The sequence below is a fragment of the Anser brachyrhynchus genome, assembly GCF_964034855.1.
Source record: "Anser brachyrhynchus genome assembly, chromosome: 14".
Classification (NCBI taxonomy): Eukaryota; Metazoa; Chordata; class Aves; order Anseriformes; family Anatidae; genus Anser; species Anser brachyrhynchus.
Window position 1 is genome coordinate 50,001 of NC_137709.1, and position 21,628 is coordinate 71,628.

At 51.2% G+C, this 21,628-nt stretch overlaps 1 protein-coding gene across 1 annotated transcript in view; it reads right to left on the reverse strand.

The window, feature by feature from the left end:
- The window catches only part of LOC308177643 (uncharacterized protein), a 65,832-nt gene that overhangs the window by 2,701 nt on the left and 41,503 nt on the right, over positions 1–21,628 (reverse strand). Inside the window, exons 8-33 of the mRNA XM_080555264.1 lie at positions 20,738–20,787; positions 17,154–17,192; positions 16,936–17,083; positions 16,741–16,795; positions 16,289–16,389; positions 14,970–15,072; positions 14,791–14,843; positions 14,661–14,708; positions 14,506–14,556; positions 14,283–14,419; positions 14,028–14,149; positions 13,814–13,906; positions 13,601–13,654; positions 11,488–13,500; positions 11,224–11,311; positions 8,579–8,778; positions 8,348–8,477; positions 8,214–8,264; positions 8,025–8,084; positions 7,412–7,503; positions 6,409–6,790; positions 6,214–6,268; positions 5,762–5,862; positions 3,761–4,527; positions 3,470–3,584; positions 1–1,499 (exon numbers count right to left, since the gene is read on the reverse strand). The exon at positions 1–1,499 is cut by the window's left edge and continues 525 nt beyond it. Of these exons, the coding sequence (XP_080411390.1) occupies positions 16,957–17,083; positions 17,154–17,192; positions 20,738–20,787 (216 nt within the window). The 3' untranslated portion in view covers positions 1–1,499; positions 3,470–3,584; positions 3,761–4,527; ... (19 more) ...; positions 16,741–16,795; positions 16,936–16,956. The remainder of the gene's footprint in view (positions 1,500–3,469; positions 3,585–3,760; positions 4,528–5,761; positions 5,863–6,213; positions 6,269–6,408; positions 6,791–7,411; positions 7,504–8,024; positions 8,085–8,213; positions 8,265–8,347; positions 8,478–8,578; positions 8,779–11,223; positions 11,312–11,487; positions 13,501–13,600; positions 13,655–13,813; positions 13,907–14,027; positions 14,150–14,282; positions 14,420–14,505; positions 14,557–14,660; positions 14,709–14,790; positions 14,844–14,969; positions 15,073–16,288; positions 16,390–16,740; positions 16,796–16,935; positions 17,084–17,153; positions 17,193–20,737; positions 20,788–21,628) is intronic.

The window sequence follows — 21,628 nt, forward strand, 5'->3', positions numbered from 1 at the left end:
GAGTCCCCCACCCTCGTTGTTTGGGTTTCCCCCAATATTAAGAGCTCTTCCGCCCAATTTTGGGGGACCCCACAATTTTGACGTTCCTTCCCCTAACTTGGGGCTTCAACCCTTCAATTTTGGGGGGAGCTCCCCCCCTCTTATTTTGGCCTTCCTCCCTAATATTAGGCCTAACCCCTAAGAACCTTGACCCCTAACCCTACGGCAACCACGGATCTAACCCTAACCCCTACCCCAACAAACCCTAGAAACCCTAACCCTAAAAACCCTTACAGCCCTAACCCGATAAAATTTACCACACTAAACCCCTGAAGACTGCTCTAGGGGGTCCACATCCAATTCTGGAATTTCACACTTCCATTTAAGTCTTCTTCCCCCCCAATTTGGGGGTTCGCCCACCCAATTTTGGGGGTTCCTCCCCTAATTGGGGGGGACACAACCAATTTTGGGGGGGACACAACCGATTTTGGGGGGGGACACAACCGATTTTGGGGGGGGACACAACCGATTTTGGGGGGGGGACACAACCGATTTTAGAGTCCCCCACCCTCCTCTTTTGGGTTCCCCCCTAATATTAAAAGTTCTTCCGCCCAATTTTGGGGGACCCCACAATTTTGACGTTTCTTCCCCTAAATTGGGGCTTCGACCCTTCAATTTTGGGGGGGGCTCCCCCCTTAGTTTGGTCTTCCACCCTAATATTGGGCCTTACCCCTAAGAACCCTGACCCCTAACACTACGGCTCCCACGGATCTAACCCTAACCCCTACCCCAAAAAACCCTAGAAACCCTAACCCTAAAAACCCTTACAGCCCTAACCCGATAAAATTTACCACACTAGACCTACTCCTAAAAGCCCTAACCCTAAAAATTAAGACCCTCTAAACCCTAACCCAAAAAGTAAAGATTCTCAAAGCCCTAACCCTGGAGACCCTAACCTTAAAAGAAAAAAATTAAGACCTTAAAACCCTAACCCTAAAAACCCTATCAACACTAAAACCACAAAGTACTTTAAAACCTTAAAACACTAACCCCCAAACCCTAACCCTTATAACTCCAGCCCTAACAACCTTAAAATCCTAACCCTAAACCCTGGAAACCCTAACCCTGAAACCCAACCCTAGTGCCTTAGCCCTGAAACCTTAAAACCCTAACATCTTGTTAGAAACACTCTGTAACCAATAACATAGGCTCAGGCAAGGATCTCAGTGAAGTAGCATTTTTATTCACAATTGCAATGGCAGGCGTCCCACAAACTACCTACTAGTTCCATAACACAGTTTATATAAATTTTTTTTTCCTCTCGGTGACCAGGACCCTCCCCAGTTTCCCCATTGACTGGGTAATCCAGGTTCACAATCTATCCGGTGCTTCACTGAAAATACACAGCTGCTGGCCTGTTACAAGTCAATTTTCTTTCTTCCTTGACTGTTTTCCTCTTTGAGGTGGTAATGTTTCTTACACCGTGATTTCCACCCAATTGCTCTAAGGATTCTGGTTGTCTGCATTTCACAAGGTCGTCTGTTAAGCTTTCTTATCACTGCAAGCATATCTCAATACCACCTTCCTTCCCTCTAAACGATGTAACTCTGTGCTAAAACATTTTTATTCCCACAACCTTGATCCCCTTACCCTAGAAATCCTTATTCCCTTTAACCCTAACAACTCTAACCACAACCCTAACCCTTCATATCAACCCCCCGACGCTAATGACACTGACTAATGATCCAAACCCCAAACTGCCCCTAACCCCAGGCAACCGACAAAGAAACTGACACAAAGCTGAAAACTACAAAAAAGGCAAAACCCTAGATACAGACCCCAAATCACAAACACGCGACCAAAATGCTACAGAAAAGCCCCCAAACACCAGACGCAGGCTGCAGAAGTCTACAAGCGGGCCACAACCCACCCCCAGACACAGGCCCCAACCACACCCAGATGCAGACCCCAACTGTCCACAAGCAGCTCCCAACCCGCCCCCCCCATGAACTGGACACCACCTCACCCAGATGCAGGCCCCAGGCCCCAGCCCCAGCCCCCACGCCCCAGACTCAGGCCCCAAAGGCGTACAACCAGCTCCCAACTGCCCCCCTCAAAGGGAGGCTCCAAAGCCCGCCAGAGGACCCTAGAGTGTACAAGCAGCTCCCAACCCCCCCCCGGCAGAGGCCCCAACCCCCCCCAGAGACAGGCCCCAAAGGTGTACAAGCAACTCCCCGCCCTCCCCAGAGGCACGCCCCAAAGGTATACAAACAGCCCCAACCCCCCAAGACCCGGACCCCTACAGCGTAGAAGCAACTCCCAACCCCATCCCCCAAGGCACATGCCCCAACCCCCCCCCCCAAGGCAGGCCCTAACAGTGTACAAGCAGCTCCCACCCCCCAACCAGGCGCAGGCCCCAAAGGTGTACAAGCAGCTCACAACCATCCCCCCCCCCCCCAGAGGCAGGCCCCAACCCCCTCCAGATGCAATCCCGAAAGGTGTACAACCAGCTCCAAACTCCCCCCCCCCCAAGACGCAGGCGCCAAACCCCCCCCAGACACAGGCCCCAAAGGTGTACAAGCAACTCCCTCCCCACCCTCCCTCCCCAGAGGCAGGCCCCAAAGGTGTACAACCAGCACCTGACCACCCCGAGATGCAAGCCCCAAAGGTGCACAAGGCAGCTCCAAACCTCCCCCCCCCCAACCCAGGCATCCAGTGTACGAGCAGCTCCCAACCCCCCCCCCAACGCAGGCTCCTATACTGTACAACCAGCTCTGAACCCCCCCACTCCTGAGACACAGGCACCAAGCCCCCGCAGAGGCAGGCCCCAAGGGTATGCAAGCAGCTCACAACCACCCCCCCCCCGAGGCAAGCCCCAAAGCCCCATACAGGGAAGCCCCTAGCATGTACAAGCATCTCACAACCCCTCCCAGCTGCAGGCCCCAGAAGTGTACAAGCAGCTCCCAACTCCCCAGACATGGGCACCTACAGTGGACAAGCACCTCTCAACCAACCCCCAGCTGCAGACCCCAAAGCTGTACAAGCAGCTACAAACCATGCCCAAGGCAGGACCCTGCAGTGTACAAGCAGCTCTCAACCCCCCCCAGACGCAAGTCCCAAAGATGTACAAGCAGCTCCCAACCCACTCCAGATGCAAGTCCAAAAGGTGTACAAGCAGCTCCCAACCACCCCCCAGATGCAAGTCCCAAAGGTGGACAAGCAGCTCCCAACCCCCTCCAGATGTAGATCCCTGCAGTGTACAAGCAGCTCCCAACCCCCACAGATACAGATCCCTACATTGTAGGAGCAGCTTCCAACCCCCCCAGATGCAGGCCCTGACCCCCCCCCCCCCCAAAACACAGTCCCCAACGGTGTACAAGCAGCTCCACAAACCCCCAAGACACAGGCCCCAAAAGCCTAAATATATGCCAAGAAAGTACTAATGCAGGTGCCAAATGCTACAGACAGGCCCAAAAGCACAGGCAGACGCCCCAGATGCTCGAGGCCGAGACGTAACTTGGCTTTCTGAATTACTGGAAAGCGGCTTTCATTCTCAGCGAGGTGTGCGCAGGCTAGACAGGATGGGGCTTCAGGCACCTCTTCACCTGTGGAAACACACTGCCATCAGGCACTGCCATGCCAGACAAGCTTTTTCTGTTAAAACACCCTTCTCAGATGCCCCGCGGCATTCAAGTGACCTGCTTTGCTCCGATTCTAAAGACTAGTGTCACTGCCCACCTTGCCTGTGGCACCTGATCAACAGAAGAGAAAGCAACCATACCGTTTGGAAACCGTCACTGCACGTGCCGCTCCTTGATGCTCTGTAACCTCTTCTCAAATCCTCAGCCACTTCTGTGTAGAGCCTGCCATGACACCTGCAAAGCAAGATGGATACCCTTCGCAGTCACCTTGCGCAACTTGGCCATTCTGCTCCAACCCCACTCACGACCAGCCTGCCCTTCTCGTGCTGCTCTTCAGAGTGCATCATGGCCCCTCTGAGTCTGTGCGAGGCACCTGCGAAAGAAAAAGAAAAGCATAGGCCGCGGCAGCATCCAAAGCCGCAGCACAGCTAGGACAGGTACTCTCACCTGCTCCCTTACTCTGCCCCCTCACCTGCCCTCGAGGCAGATGCTTCCATCTGCTCTCTTAAGCCAGCTACAACACCTCTGGAATATAAACAGGACTTTAACTGTATTTTGTGTAGTTAAGTAACTGCAGTGACAACCGCACCCCTAAAATAACTGCTACATCTGTTCATCGCTCACCTTGCCAAAACCAGCTCTGGTCGTGAAGTCCCAGGTTGTACGCTGTGTTTCAGCTTTAACAAATGAAAACAGTCAGAAGATAATCATTCAGCTGCCAGCATTAGCACCCATCCCTCAACAACACAAGGGACCCCATGGCTAATTTTATCATTTCAAAACAGCAGCCCCCTTGCCTCAGCACCTGGAAAGTAGATCAAGCCAGTCACCGGGTTGCCTACCGAGTCCTTGACAGTTCCAAAAGGAGCTCTTTCCTGTGACCAGTTCCTCCTGAGGTTTACCCCTCCTACTGGGGAGGGGAACGAAATACAAACAAAAAATCAAAACCCCACATCTGCGAGCTTTCAAGATTCAATGACAGACCTCTCCTCTAGCACTATTCAAGCACTATGCAAACAGCTGCTCGCAAGCAGCTCAGGTCTCCCCCTCCACATTTGCCAAACATCACGGAGATGACTCTGTGCCACCTGCCCTTCAGTACGTGCCCAGAGGCAGACCGGATGTCTTTGCCAAAACAGTCCGGACAATGTATTAGTACACCGCCACGTTAGCTACCATCACTAACGGCCAGGCAGGACAGCTCCAGGCCAAACACACACACACAGGCACGCTACAAACATTACAAACAAAACACAGAACACAAGGCGCAAAAAAAAAAGGACTCCCAGAGGGAAGCCCTACAGCAACAGCAAGTCAGAACAGGTGCCCTGCAGCAGACCCAAGGAGAGACTCAAATGTCACTACACGCGACTGGAAGCAACTGCCAGAACTGGGATGATGGAGGCATAAAAAGCCTGCCTTCAAGACAAGAGACCAGAAGGATGGGGAGTGCAAACCCCAGAAGAAAAATGCTTCGGAAATGAATTCCCAAGACAGAGCTCCTGATGAAGCCCACATGACTTCCGCAACAGCGAGGATGGAAACAGATGCCATCTGAAACCGAATATGATGCACAAGACCTGAAACACATCTGCGCTTTAAGCTGCAACTGCAAGTCAAGAAGTGTTCAGATCAGCCCTATGATGATGAAACAAGCATTTAGGACCTTTGGTGTGGCTAACAAGTTGCCCATCTAATCCGTCCAGTGGAAAAAGGCAATGAGGATATCAAGACCTGAGGAGCGCGTAACATATGATGATCACATCAAGAAACATTTGATACAAAAAAATTACACGCACAGAAGAAATGATCTCTTTAGGCTCCCACTGCAAGACAAGAAATGCTCAGCTGCCAATTGAGCATCAGCATTATTCCAGTGAGGTTAAGTGTTCCACACCCTCAGGAAGGCTTCCCCAGGGCCTGCCAAGCACCAGGAGCACAGACAACACAGAACACAGACACCAAGCTAGAACTGCCCTGCCTGGCATGTGCTCAAGCTGTACCTGATAGAATCTCATGCCCCCACACACTCTGTCTGACCGTGATCAATCCTAGAAGGCCCCATCCACAGCAATGACTTAAAAGCACAGACCCTCGCCCTATGTGTGCATTCAAAACCCAAAAGCAAACGTAGCACTTGCCCCACAACTTAGCTTGGGAATGACGGGAGGCAGGTTCCATCCTCATCAAGGAACACGAAGGCTAGCCAGGACACTGCTTCCGGCACGAGGCTCCTCTTCACCTGCAGAAATAAAGCGCCATCAGGCACTGGCACACCAGCCAAACTTCTTCCAGTGAAACACCCACCTCAAAAACAAAACAGTAGTCCACTGACCTGCTCTGCTACTGAAGTCAGATAGACCAACTCGAGACAACTGCCCGCCTTCCCCTGCCAACCACCCCCAAACACACAGTATTTGCCCCTGGACTTAATTCTCAGGGGTCACAATCCATCCTCAAGGTGGACCACAGAGGCCAACTAAGATGTTCCCAGTATCTTCTTCGTCCCCGGAAAAGAGGAGTCACCCAGAGGTGGGACCAATAGACTACCAAACCAAAACCAATGCCCTTTTCTCAACTTTTCTCCACTCACCTTCCCGATCCAGGCTTAGCGCTTCCATTTACTGTGCTGAGCCAAGGTCACGTGGCTTAGACCAAGGAGAAAGAACAAACAAACGTGAAAATCCACAAAAGAGTCTATACCCACTCCTCTTCTTTCCTCCCCTACCCCAACAGCCAAGAAGCCCCAGACCCACGTTCCACAACCCAGTACCACCGCTTCACTCACCTAACATCCCAAGGAGATGCATCACCCTCGTGCCTCATTCAAGTCTCTGTGCCCATGCCCTGGGCTACAAGAAACAAAAAGAGGAGGTCATATCCGTGATGGACACGCAAACAGTACAGCTCCTTGCAGAGGACTCAAACACAGAGACGAGAGCCAGAAAAAAAAAACCACACCCTCAGGTCCACAAATACCAAAAGGCCATGAATGCACAGCAGCCCCAACAGGGGTAATCACAGACTTCACAGACTTATCCTTTACAGATGAGAACGGTGACCCTGCTCAGTCTCTCCGTAATACTGCACTTATGCGGTCAAGCCCCTTCTGATGCATACTGAAGCTCCTTGTGAAGCCTCTGGACAGTTATGCAAATGGCTGGATATACCTAGAGATTAAAAGATAACTCAAAAAAAAGGAACCGTACCCCACCATTTCCCAAAAACGAGTTAGCCGGCAACAACTCCTAAGCACACCTCTATTACGTGAATTCCAAGCACTTAAAATCTAGAAGGCTGCAACGTCTAAAGACCCTACAGCCACTCAAACCACAGGCAAAAGCTCCAAAACTATAACAAACTGTCCCTAAGCCTGAAGAAGACTACCCCTTACACGCCTACTGCTGCTCTTTTCAGATGCATGCTTACACAGGGAGCTTCGATGATACTTATCTCCTAAACCCCGCTCCATCACTTTGCCACCAAGGTTGTAACTTTGATAATATTTGCCTTAATTCTGCAGAAATCATAAGGGACCCAGAACCACAAAGCAAACACACAAAGTAACATTGACATCCTATCCATAAACATGCTATAACAATTACTCACCTGAAGAAGAGCTGCATGCAATACAGGCACCTATTACTAGATTGGTTTACTCTAACAGGTCCTACTAGTTGTTACCCCACAAAGATGGGCGTACCGGTCTCTACGTCAAAACGCATCAGTCTGTAGACTGTTACCCACCTAAAGACCCCTGCAACTGACTGAAGGAAAAACAAAGCACTTACCCCAAAGTGCAGCCCAGGCAGAATGAGCTCTCTGATGGGATGCCTGCGACTCAATTACCACTAGGCCCTGCCTGGGACCCAAAGCCAATCACCTGGGAAAGGGGAGGGGCAAAGCACAAAGTAGAAAGAGGAGAAGCAACACCTGTGGTTTATGTATCTATTTATATGGCTTAGATCAACAGCATGCAGGGTGCAGACAAGAGAACTGCGTTGTTTCTAGAAGCAACAATCCCCATGTTTTGGCTTCAGCTTTGAATATTGAAAGCTTTTCTCCTCTACAACACCTGCCTCAGGAACCAAACAGCATTGCAGTGACCTGCATTGCTCCTATTCTAAAGCCTATCACAGCCCACCTTGCCTGTGGCACCTGATAAACAGAAGAGAAAGCAACCACAGCAGCAAAAGCCACAGCACCCTCAGGACAGTTACTCTCATCCCCTCCTTTACCTCAGCCGCTTACCTACCCCACATGGCAGATGCTTCCACCCGTTCTCTGAAGCCACCTAGAGCACCTCTAAAAGAGAAACTGGAATTTTACTCTATTTGATGTAGTTAAAAAACTGCAGTGACAGCCGCACCCCAAAACTAACAGCTACCTCTGTTCATCACTCACCAGAGTCACTCCAGAGGTAGCTCGGGTCGTGACGTCCTGTACTGCACACTGCGTTTCAGCCTGAACAAAGGAAAACACAGTCAGAAGACAAATGTTCAGCTGACAGCATTAGCACCCATCCCTCAACAACAGAAGTGACCCCATATTTAATGTTTTTGTTTCAAAACAGCAGTCCACTTGCCTCTGTACCTGCAAGTTAGATCCAAGCTCGAAAGGAATGGCCACCATCACCCATGCCACCTGGGAACACAGAAGGACAAAATGACCACTGTGCTTGCAAGCCACCACCTGCCACACTGCTCCTCTGTCACAAACAGCCTCACCTCAGACCCTCAGAGGGAAACACCTGAATGTCTTCGCTTTAGATAAGGGATCACCAGGCTGATAAAACTCTCACCTTCCCTCACTGCTCCGTGACACGGGGATTTCCCTGTCCAAGACTGCACGAAGCTCCTGCAGAGACAACAGAAAAGCACACCCTGAGGCACCTCACAGCCACAGCGTACCTGCTGCAATACCTCTCTCTTCCCAGCTCCTTTACTTCAGCTCCTCACCAGCTCTGAGATTCTTCGCTTCAGTTTCCCCATTGACTGGGTAATCCAGGTTCACAATCTATCCGGTGCTTCACTGAAAATACACAGCTGCTGGCCTGTTACAAGTCAATTTTCTTTCTTCCTTGACTGTTTTCCTCTTTGAGGTGGTAATGTTTCTTACACCGTGATTTCCACCCAATTGCTCTAAGGATTCTGGTTGTCTGCATTTCACAAGGTCGTCTGTTAAGCTTTCTTATCACTGCAAGCATATCTCGATACCACCTTCCTTCCCTCTAAACAACGTAACTCTGTGCAAAAACATTTCTATTCCCACAACCTTGATCCCCTTACCCTAAAATCCTTATTCCCTTTAACCCTAACAACTCTAACCACAACCCTAACCCTTCATATCAACCCCCCGACGCTAATGACACTGATCCAAACCCCAAACTGCCCCTAACCCCAGGCAACCAACAAAGAAACTGACACAAAGCTGAAAACTACAAAAAAGGCAAAACCCTGGATACAGACCCCAAATCACAAACACGCGACCAAAATGCTACAGAAAAGCCCCAGACGCAGGCCCCAAGCACTACAGCTAGGCCCCAGAAGCTCAAGACACATCCCAAAGCCAAAATGCAAGCCCCAAACGCTACAGAAAAGCCCCCAAACACCAGACGCAGGCTGCAGAAGTCTACAAGCGGGCCACGACCCACCCCCAGACACAGGCCCCAACCACACCCAGATGCAGACCCCAACTGTCCACAAGCAGCTCCCAACCCACCCCCCCCATGAACTGGACACCACCCCACCCCAGTGCAGGCCCCAGGCCCCAGGCCCAGCCCCCACGCCCCAGACTCAGGCCCCAAAGGTGTACAACCAGCTCTCAACTGCCCCCCTCAAAGGGAGGCTCCAAAGCCCGCCAGAGGACCCTAGAGTGTACAAGCAGCTCCCAATGCCCCCGGCACAGGCCCCAACCCCCCCCAGAGACAGGCCCCAAAGGTGTACAAGCAACTCCCCACCCTCCCCAGAGGCACACCCCAAAGGTGTACAAACAGCCCCAACCCCCCAAGACCCAGACCCCTACAGCATAGAAGCAGCTCCCAACCCCATCCCCCAAGGCACATACCCCAACGCCCCCCCCAAGGCAGGCCCTAACAGTGTACAAGCAGCTCACACCCCCCCCAGACGCAGGCCCCAAAGGTGTACAAGCAGCTCACAACCACCCCCCCAGAGGCAGGCCCCAAAGGTGTACAACCAGCACCCGACCCCCCCCAGATGCAAGCCCCAAAGGTGCACAAGCAGCTCCAAACCTCCCCCCCATCCCAGGCGTCCAGTGTATGAGCAGCTCCCACCCCCCCCCAACGCAGGCTCCTACACTACAACCAGCTCTGAACCCCCCCCCCCCCCACTCACCAGATGCAGGCACCAAGCCCCCGCAGAGGCAGGCCCCAAGGGTGTGCAAGCAGCTCCCAACCCCCCCCCCAAGAGGCAGGCCCCAAAGTCCCATAGAGGGAAGCCCCTAGCATGTACAAGCAACTCCCCACCCTCCCCAGAGGCACGCCCCAAAGGTGTAAAAACAGCCCCAACCCCCCAAGACCCAGACCCCTACAGCGTAGAAGCAGCTCCCAACCCCACCCCCAAGGCACATGCCCCAACGCCCCCCCCAAGGCAGGCCCTAACAGTGTACAAGCAGCTCCCAACCCCCTCCAGATGCAAGCCCGAAAGATGTACAAGCAGCTCCCAACCCCCCCCAGATGCAAGTCCCAAAGGTGTACAAGCAGCTCCCAACCCCCCCCAGATGCAAGCCCCAATGGTACACAAGCAGCTCCAAACCTTCCCCCCCAACCCAGGCGTCCAGTGTACGAGCAGCTCTCAACCCCCCCCCCCATGCAGGCTCCTATACTGTACAACCAGCTCTGAACCCCCCCACTCCTGAGACACAGGCACCAAGCCCCCGCAGAGGCAGGCCCCAAGGATGTGCAAGCAGCTCACAACCACCCCCTGCCCAGAGGCAGGCCCCAAAGCCCCATACAGGGAAGCCCCTAGCATGTACAAGCATCTCACAACCCCTCCCAGCTGCAGGCCCCAAAAGTGTACAAGCAGCTCCCAACTCCCCAAACATGGGCACCTACAGTGGACAAGCACCTCTCAACCAGCCCCAGCTGCAGACCCCAAAGCTGTACAAGCAGCTACAAACCCTGCCCAAGGCAGGACCCTGCAGTGAACAAGCAGCTACCAACCCCCCCCCCAGATGCAAGTCCCAAAGGTGTACAAGCAGCTCCCAACCCCCTCCAGATGCAGATCCCTGCAGGGTACAAGCAGCTCCCAACACCCACCCCCAAACGCAAGCCCATACTGTGTACAAGCAGCTCCCAACCCCCACAGATACAGATCCCTACATTGTAGGGGCACCTTCCAACCCCCCCAGATGCAGGCCCTGACCCCCCCCCAGACACAGTCCCCAAAGGTGTTCAAGCAACTCCCAACCCCCCCCCCCAGATGCAAGCCCCAAAGGTGTACAAGCAGCTCCACACCCCCCCCCCAAGACACAGGCCCCAAAAGCCTAAACATACGCCAAGAAAGTACTAATGCAGGTGCCAAACGCTACAGACAGGCCCAAAAGCACAGGCAGACGCCCCAGATGCTCGAGGCCGAGACGTAACTTGGCTTTCTGAATTACTGGAAAGCGGCTTTCATTCTCAGCGAGGTGTGCGCAGGCTAGACAGGATGGGGCTTCAGGCACCTCTTCACCTGTGGAAACACACTGCCATCAGGCACTGCCATGCCAGACAAGCTTTTTCTGTTAAAACACCCTTCTCAGATGCCCCGCGGCATTCAAGTGACCTGCTTTGCTCCGATTCTAAAGACTAGTGTCACTGCCCACCTTGCCTGTGGCACCTGATCAACAGAAGAGAAAGCAACCATACCGTTTGGAAACCGTCACTGCACGTGCCGCTCCTTGATGCTCTGTAACCTCTTCTCAAATCCTCAGCCACTTCTGTGTAGAGCCTGCCATGACACCTGCAAAGCAAGATGGATACCCTTCGCAGTCACCTTGCGCAACTTGGCCATTCTGCTCCAACCCCACTCACGACCAGCCTGCCCTTCTCGTGCTGCTCTTCAGAGTGCATCATGGCCCCTCTGAGTCTGTGCGAGGCACCTGCGAAAGAAAAAGAAAAGCATAGGCCGCGGCAGCATCCAAAGCCGCAGCACAGCTAGGACAGGTACTCTCACCTGCTCCCTTACTCTGCCCCCTCACCTGCCCTCGAGGCAGATGCTTCCATCTGCTCTCTTAAGCCAGCTACAACACCTCTGGAATATAAACAGGACTTTAACTGTATTTTGTGTAGTTAAGTAACTGCAGTGACAACCGCACCCCTAAAATAACTGCTACATCTGTTCATCGCTCACCTTGCCAAAACCAGCTCTGGTCGTGAAGTCCCAGGTTGTACGCTGTGTTTCAGCTTTAACAAATGAAAACAGTCAGAAGATAATCATTCAGCTGCCAGCATTAGCACCCATCCCTCAACAACACAAGGGACCCCATGGCTAATTTTATCATTTCAAAACAGCAGCCCCCTTGCCTCAGCACCTGGAAAGTAGATCAAGCCAGTCACCGGGTTGCCTACCGAGTCCTTGACAGTTCCAAAAGGAGCTCTTTCCTGTGACCAGTTCCTCCTGAGGTTTACCCCTCCTACTGGGGAGGGGAACGAAATACAAACAAAAAATCAAAACCCCACATCTGCGAGCTTTCAAGATTCAATGACAGACCTCTCCTCTAGCACTATTCAAGCACTATGCAAACAGCTGCTCGCAAGCAGCTCAGGTCTCCCCCTCCACATTTGCCAAACATCACGGAGATGACTCTGTGCCACCTGCCCTTCAGTACGTGCCCAGAGGCAGACCGGATGTCTTTGCCAAAACAGTCCGGACAATGTATTAGTACACCGCCACGTTAGCTACCATCACTAACGGCCAGGCAGGACAGCTCCAGGCCAAACACACACACACAGGCACGCTACAAACATTACGAACAAAACACAGAACACAAGGCGCAAAAAAAAAAGAGGACTCCCAGAGGGAAGCCCTACAGCAAGTCAGAACAGGTGCTCTGCAGCAGACCCAAGGAGAGACTCAAATGTCACGACATGCGACTGGAAGCAACTGCCAGAACAGGGATGATGGAGGCATAAAAAGCCTGCCTTTAAGACAAGAGACCAGAAGGATGGGGAGTGCAAACCCCAGAAGAAATCTCTTAGGAAATGAATTCCCAAGCAAGAGCTCCTGATGCGACCCAGATGACTTCTGCAAGAGCGAGGATGGAAACAGATGCCATCTGAAACCGAATATGATGCACAAGACCTGAAACACATCTGCGCTTTAAGCTGCGACTGCAATACAAGAAGTGCTCGGATCAGACCCATGATGACAAAACAAGCATTTAGGACCTTTGGTACATCTAACAAGTTGCCTTTCTAGTCTGTCCAGTGCAAAAAGCAATGAGGATATCAAGACCTGAGGAGCACATAACATGATGATCACATCAAGAAACATTTGATACAAAGACCCGAGGAGTGCATGACACAGAACACACCCTGCAGAAGCAGCACTACAAGACAAATAAACAGATGGGAACTGTCCTGCCTGGCACATACACTCACACTACAAAATACCCCCTGCTCCTTCTATTAGCCTGATGACCCAGCCTCAAGCAGCCTGAAGGTGACCCAGCCTGAACCACCTTCACAGTGGCACCAAGTATATTCAGCCGGCTGGCTCCATGCTGCTCCGGCTCCCAGCTCCCATCAGCCACACCACATATGCAAATACCAGGTGCCCCTCAACTTAGCTCTCAGATTGCTGGATGGTAAATTCCCTCCACCTCAAGAAATGCACAGACACTGAGAGACATCTTAGTCCATGGCCAGGCTTATCATCATCTGCAAAAACAGCGTACCAGCATTCACTAGCACACCGGCCCTGATGCCCACCTCCTCCGCAATACTGACTACCACTGAAGCAATATACGGTTGTGCTCACCCGTTCCTCTCTGAGTCCAAGCTCCAACAGTACAGCCAGTATCACCCACACCACCTGGGAAAACAAAGGGATAAAATGATCGTTGTGTTCTCAAGTAATCACCCACCACACTGCTCCTCTATCCCACCCAGCCTCACCTCAGACCCTCAGCAGATTCTGAGGAAGGCCTGCTGCAGCACCTGCTAAAACAGGGGAAACACTTCAAGGACTTGCCTTAGGGCGACCTTGCTTAGGGACACTGACTGGGCTGACGACCCTCTCGCCTTTCCTCAGCACTCCACAATGTGGGGATTCACCTCTCCAAGGCTGCAGGAAGCACCCACAAAAGAAAAAAAAGGAAAAGGCAGGTCCTCACAGGCACCTCACAGGCACAGCCTACCTGCTGCAATACCTCTCTTTCACTAGCTCTTTTTCTTCAGCTGCTCACATGCTCCAACTCGGCCGGGCCGGCACCACAGACTGGTGGTGCTTTCCACACTGCTGGAAAGCAGGCTTTATCCTCAAGGCACGTGCAGGCTAGATGAGATGGGGCTCCAGGCACCTCTTCACCTGTGGAAACACACTGCCATCAGACACCGCCATGCCAGACAAACTTTTCCTGTTAAAACACCCTTCTCAGATGCCCTGCGGCATTCAAGTGACCTGCTTTGCTCCAATTCTAAAGACTGATGTCACAGCCCACCTTGCCTGTGGCACCTGACCAACAGAAGAGAAAGCAACCGCAGCGCTTGGAAACCATCCCTGCACGTGCTGCTCCTTGTCACTCTCCGGCCTCATCTCAAATCCTCAGCCACTTCTGTGGAGAGCCTGCCATGGCACCTGCAAAGCAAGACAGAGACCTTTCATAGTCACCTCGTGCTACTTGGCCATTCCGCTCCAACCCAGCTCATGACCAGCCCCCCTACTTAAGCAGCTCTTCAGAATGCAGTTTGCTCCTTTGAGCCTGTGCGAGACACCTGTGAAAGAGGAAGAAAAGCATAGGCTAAGGCAGCATCCAAAGACGCAGCACAGCTAGGACAGTTACTCTCATCTGCTGCCTTACCTCTACCCGCTTACCTACCCCGAGGCAGATGCTTCCATCTACCCTCTTAAGCCAGCTACAACACCTCTAAAACAGAAAAGAGGGGTCACTTAGAGTGACAGTGAGAACCGCAACCCAATTATAACTGCACCGTTTGTTCATCGCTCACCTTGCCAGAGGCAGCTCTGGGTACGACGTCCCAGGTTGTATGCTGTGTTTCAGCTTTAACAAACGAAAACATAGAAGGTAATCATTCAGCTGCCAGCATTAGCACCCATCCCTCAACAACACAAGGGACCCAATGGCTAATTTTATCATTTCAAAACAGCAGACAACTTGCCTCAGCACCTGGAAAGTAGATCAAGACAGTCACCGAGCAGCCGAACGAGAGCTTGACAGCTCCAGAAGGAGCTCTTTCCTTTGACCGGTTCCTCCTAAGGTTTATCTAGGACTGGAGAAAAATAAAAACACTCCACATCTGCGACCTTTCTAGATTCAATGACAGACCTCTCCTCTAGCACTATTCAAGCACTATGCAAACAGCTGCTCGCAAGCAGCTCAGGTCTCCCCCTCCACATTTGCCAAACATCACGGAGATGACTCTGTGCCACCTGCCCTTCAGTACGTGCCCAGAGGCAGACCGGATGTCTTTGCCAAAACAGTCCGGACAATGTATTAGTACACCGCCACGTTAGCTACCATCACTAACTGCCAGGCAGGACAGCTCCAGGCCAAACACACACACACAGGCACGCTACAAACATTACAAACAAAACACAGAACACAAGGCGCAAAAAAAAAGAGGACTCCCAGAGGGAAGCCCTACAGCAAGTCAGAACAGGTGCTCTGCAGCAGACCCAAGGAGAGACTCAAATGTCACTACACGCGACTGGAAGCAACTGCCAGAACTGGGATGATGGAGGCATAAAAAGCCTGCCTTCAAGACAAGAGACCAGAAGGATGGGGAGTGCAAACCCCAGAAGAAATCTCTTAGGAAATGAATTCCCAAGACAGAGCTCCTGATGAAGCCCACATGACTTCCGCAACAGCGAGCATGGAAACAGATGCCATCTGAAACCGAATATGATGCACAAGACCTGAAACACATCTGCGCTTTAAGCTGCGACTGCAAGTCAAGAAGTGTTCAGATCAGCCCTATGATGATGAAACAAGCATTTAGGACCTTTGGTGTGGCTAACAAGTTGCCCATCTAATCCGTCCAGTGGAAAAAGGCAATGAGGATATCAAGACCTGAGGAGCGCGTAACACATGATGATCACATCAAGAAACATTTGATACAAAAAAATTACATGCACAGAAGAAATGATCTCTTTAGGCTCCCACTGCAAGACAAGAAATGCTCAGCTTCCGATTGAGCACCAGCATTATTCCAGTGAGGTCAAGTGTTCGACACCCTCAGGAAGGCTTCCCCAGGGCCTGCCAAGCACCAGGAGCAACAGCACAGCACAGACAACACAGAACACAGACACCAAGCTAGAACTGCCCTGCCTGGCACGTGCTCAAGCCGTACCTGATAGAATCTCAGGCCTCGACACACTGTCTGACCGTGATCAATCCTAAAAGGCCCCATCCACAGCAATGACTTAAAAGCACAGACCCTCGCCCTATGTGTGCATTCAAAACCCAAAAGCAAACGTAGCACTTGCCCCACAACTTAGCTTGGGAATGACGGGAGGCAGGTTCCATCCTCATCAAGGAACACGAAGGCTAGCCAGGACACTGCTTCCGGCATGAGGCTCCTCTTCACCTGCAGAAATAAAGTGCCATCGAGCACTGGCACACCAGCCAAACTTCTTCTAGTAAAACACCCACCTCAAAAACAAAACAGTAGTCCACTGACCTGCTCTGCTACTGAAGTCAGATAGACAAACTCGAGACAACTGCCCGCCTTCCCCTGCCAACCACCCCCAAACACACAGTATTTGCCCCTGGACTTAATTCTCAGGGGTCACAATCCATCCTCAAGGTGGACCACAGAGGCCAACTAGGATGTTCCCAGCATCTTCTTCGTCCCCGGAAAAGAGGAGTCACCCAGAGGTGGGACCAATAGACTACCAAACCAAAACCAATGCCCTTTTCTCAACTTTTCTCCACTCACCTTCCCGATCCAGGCTTAGCGCTTCCATTTACTGTGCTGAGCCAAGGTCACGTAGCTTAGACCAAGGAGAAAGAACAAACAAAAATGACAATCCACAAAAGAGTCTATACCCACTCCTCTTCTTTCCTCCCCTACCCCAAGAGCCAAGAAGCCCCAGACCCACGTTCCCCAACCCAGTACTACCGCTTCACTCACCTAACATCCCAAGGAGATGCATCACGCTCCCAGCTCCTCTTGTGCTCCGAGCATCTCCAGCATTTCAGGAACTGGAACCGCTGACGCCTGGCGCGCCTCAGGAACGTGGCAGGAGATGTACTCTGCTGTCGCAAGGTGCTTCCAAAGCCTGCATAACAGGCAAAGCAGACCAACACAATCCACTGACCAACTCAGGGCCCACACTGCCGTCCACTCACCCTCGTGCCTCATTCAAGTGTCCGTGCCCATGCCCTGGGCTACAAGAAACAAAAAGAGGAGGTCATATCCGTGATGGACACGCAAACAGTACAGCTCCTTGCAGAGGACTCAAACACAGAGACGAGAGCCAGGAAAAAAAAACCACACCCTCAGGTCCACAAATACCAAAAGGCCATGAATGCACAACAGCCCCAACAGGGGTAATCACAGACTTACCCTTTACAGATGAAAAAGGGGACCCTGCTCAGTCTCTTAGTAATACTACCGTGCTTATGCGGTCAAGGAACCGTACCCCACCATTTCTTAAAAACGAGTTAGCCGGCAATACCTCCTAAGCACACCTCTATTACGTGAATTCCAAGCACTTAAAATCTAGAAGGCTGCAATGTCTAAAGACCCTACAGCCACACAAACCACAGGCAAAAGCTCCTGTCCCTAACCCTGAAAAAGACCACCCCTTACACGCCTACTGCTGCTCTTTTCAGATGCATGCTTACACAGGGAGCTTCGATTATACTTATCTCCTAAACCCTGCTCCATCACTGCCACCAAGGTTATACTTTCATAATATTTGCCTTAATTCAGCAAAAATCATAAGGGACCCAGAACCACAAAGCAAACACACAAAGTAACATTGACATCCTATCCGTAAACATGCTATAACAATTACTCACCTGAAGAAGAGCTGCATGCAATACAGGCACCTATTACTAGATTGGTTTACTCTAACAGATCCTACTAGTTGTTACCTCACAAAGATGGGCGTACCGGTCTCTACTTGGAAACGCATCAGTCCATAGACTCTTAACCACCTAAAGAAACCTACAACTGACTGAAGGAAAAACAAAGCACTTACCCCAAAGTGCAGCCCAGGCAGAATGAGCTCTCTGATGGGATGCCTGTGACTCAATGACCACTAGGCCCTCCCTGTAACCCAAAGCCAATCACCTGGGAAAGGGGAGGGGCAAAACACAAGAAAGTAGAAAGAGGAGAAGCAGCAGCTGTGGTTTATTTTTTTTTGCTTCAGCTTTGAATATTGAAAGCTTTTCTCCTCTACAACTCCTGTCTCAGGAACCAAACAGCATTCAAGTGACCTGCTTTGCTCCTATTCCAAAGACTCTCACAGTCCACCTTGCCTGTGGCACCTGATAAGCAGAAGAGAAGGCAACCACAGCAATAAAAGCCACTGCACCCTCAGGACAGTTACTCTCATCCCCTCCTTTACCTCAGCTGCTTACCTACCCCACATGGCAGATGCTTCCACCCGTTCTCTGAAGCTACCTAGAGCACCTCTAAAAGAGAAACTGGAATTTTACTCTATTGGATGTAGTAAAATAACAGCAGTCACAGCCGCACCCCAAAACTAACAGCTACCTCTGTTCATCACTCACCAGAGTCACTCCAGAGATAGCTCGGGTCGTGACGTCCTGTACTGCACACTGCGTGTCAGCCTGAACAAAGGAAAACACAGTCAGAAGACAAACATTCAGCTGACAGCATTAGCACCCATCCCTCAACAACAGAAGTGACCCCATATTTAATGTTTTCGTTTCAAAACAGCAGTCCACTTGCCTCTGTACCTGCAAGTTAGATCCAAGCTCGAAAGGAACGGCCACCATCACCCATGCCACCTGGGAACACAGAAGGACAAAACGACCGCTGTGCTTGCAAGCCTCCACCTGCCACACTGCTCCTCTGTCCCAAACAGCCTCACCTCAGACCCTCAGAGGGAAACACCCAAACGTCTTCCCTTTGCTTCAGATAAGGGATCACCAGGCTGATAAAACTCTCACCTTCCCTCACTGCTCTGTGACACGGGGATTTCCCTGTCCAAGACTGCACGAAGCCCCTGCAGAGACAAGAGAAAAGCACACCCTGAGGCACCTCACAGCCACAGCGTACCTGCTGCAATACCTCTCTCTTCCCAGCTCCTTTACTTCAGCTGCTCACCAGCTCGAACTGAGATTCTTCGCTCACAGCGCCGCGGAAACCTCTGCCCGGGCCACACAACACACACTGCACAAGCTACGTTGTTTAAGACACACGAGCTGGAACATTCCTGCCCAACAACCAGTGGCATCGCACAGGAAGGATGCCGCACGCTCCTAGAAACCAAACCTACCAGTCCTGAACAGCTCCCCTGCCAGACAATTCCCCACCTCCTCCTGCCAACCACGCTCAGCACACACACTACTTGGCCTTAAAAAAAAAAGTAATAACATACACACAAAAAAAACTACTGAGCTCCACAAATGCCAAAAAGCCATGCACACACAGCAGCCCCAACAGGGGTATTCACAGACCTACCCTTTACAGATGAAAAAGGTAACTCTGATACGACCCCACTCAGTCTCTTGGTAATGCTGCGCCTACGTGGTCAAGCCTCTTGTAGTGTGTAATCAAGCTCTTTTTAGTCCTCTGGAGAGTTACACAAGTGGCTTCATACGTCTAGAGATTCAAATATAACCCAAAAACACAAGTGGATCCCACCATCCCAAAAACAAGTGAGCCAGCAACCTCTGCTAAATATCCCTCTAGTAAGTGATTTCCAAGCACTCAAAATCTAGAAATCCCTAGACTCCAACCTGCCCAAAGAACCCTGCAACTGACTGAAGGAAAAACAAAGCACTTACCCCAAAGAGCAGCCCAGGCACAATGAACTCTCTAATAGCATACCTGGGGCTCATATACCATTTGGCCCCGCCCAGCACCCAAACCCAATCACCTGGGAAAGGGGAGGGGCAAAGCACAAGAAAGTAGAAAGAGAGCAGGAGCAGCAGCTGTGGTGGTTTGTTTCTTGTTTCTGTTTACTGTGTTGTTTTTTTTTTTAAATCTGGTTTAGCTCAATAGAATGCAGACTGCAGACAAGAGAACTGGGGTGTTTCTAGAAGCAACAATCCCCATGCTTTTGCTGCAGCTTTGAATATTGAAAGGACAATACGACCAAGCAACTGAAATTTTTTCAGCTGGAATTAGCTCAAACCTTTATTTATATAGAAAGAAAAATCTGGGAGCATAACAGATCACACGCCAAACCAAAAAAAAAAAAAATCAATTCCATGTAATAACATCACTCGCAGGAAAAATCATGTACTTGAGTAGGCTATCTGAAAACCAAAAGGCTATGCTGATGGGTCAAAACACACTACAGGACAATGGAGCCTGGCCCTCTGCTGCACCAACTTAAAACTCATCCCTACACTCACCAAGGTGCAACCCCAACCCAAACACAGACACACCATTTCAGCCTCAACACAGTTTTGGAAACTGCTGGAAAGCAGGCTTCAACCTCAGCGAGGCGTGCTCAGGCTACACGGCACGGGGCTTCAGGCACCGCTTCACCTACCAAAGAAGACCACCATCAGGAACTGCCATGCCAGACCACCTTTTTCCTCTACAACACCTTTCTCAGGAACCAAACAGCATTCCAGGGACCTGCCTTGCTCCTGTTCTGAAGACTGTCACAGCCCCCCTTGCCTGTGGCACCTGATAAGCACAAGAGAAAGCAACCACAGCAATAAAAGCCACTGCACCCTCAGGACAGTTACTCTCATCCCCTCCTTTACCTCAGCCGCTTACCTACCCCACATGGCAGATGCTTCCACCCGTTCTCTGAAGCCGCCTAGAGCACCTCTAAAAGAGAAACTGGAATTTTACTCTATTTGATGTAGTTAAAAAACTGCAGTGACAGCCGCACCCTAAAAATAACACCTACCTCTGTTCATCACTCAGAGTCACTCCAGAGGTAGCTCGGGTCGTGACGTCCTGTACTGCACACTGCGTTTCAGCCTGAACAAACGAAAACACAATCAGAAGACAAATATTCAGCTGACAGCATTAGCACCCATCCCTCAACAACAGAAGTCACCCCATATTTAATGTTTTCGTTTCAAAACAACAGTCCATTTGCCTCTGTACCTGCAAATTAGATCTAAGCTCGAAAGGAACGGCCACCATCACCCATGCCACCTGGGAACACAGAAGGACAAAATGACCACTGTGCTTGCAAGCCACCACCTGCCACACTGCTCCTCTGTCACAAACAGCCTCGCCTCAGACCCTCAGAGGGAAACACCCAAACGTCTTCCCCTGTGGTGGTTTTACAGGGGTAGGCGACCGAGCTCCACCAAAACCGCTCTCTCACTCTCCCTCCTCAAAGAAGGACAGGGAGAAAATACAAGGAAAAAGGGCTCAAGGGTTGAGATAAGGATGAGGAGATTACACAGTAAATATTGTGATAGGCAAAACACGCTCAGCATAGAAAGATAGAAAGATTTATTGCTTATTACTACACAATGTAGAGAAGCGAGAAACAAACGAAAGCAACCAAAAGCACCTTCCCCCCCAACCACCCTCTTCCACCTTCTCCCCCCCAGCGGTGTAGGTGATCGGTGTTTATGGTCAGTCTATAGCGCTTCTTTGCCGCCACTCCTTCTCGGACGCCCTCATCCCCTGTGCTGTGGGGTTCCTCCCA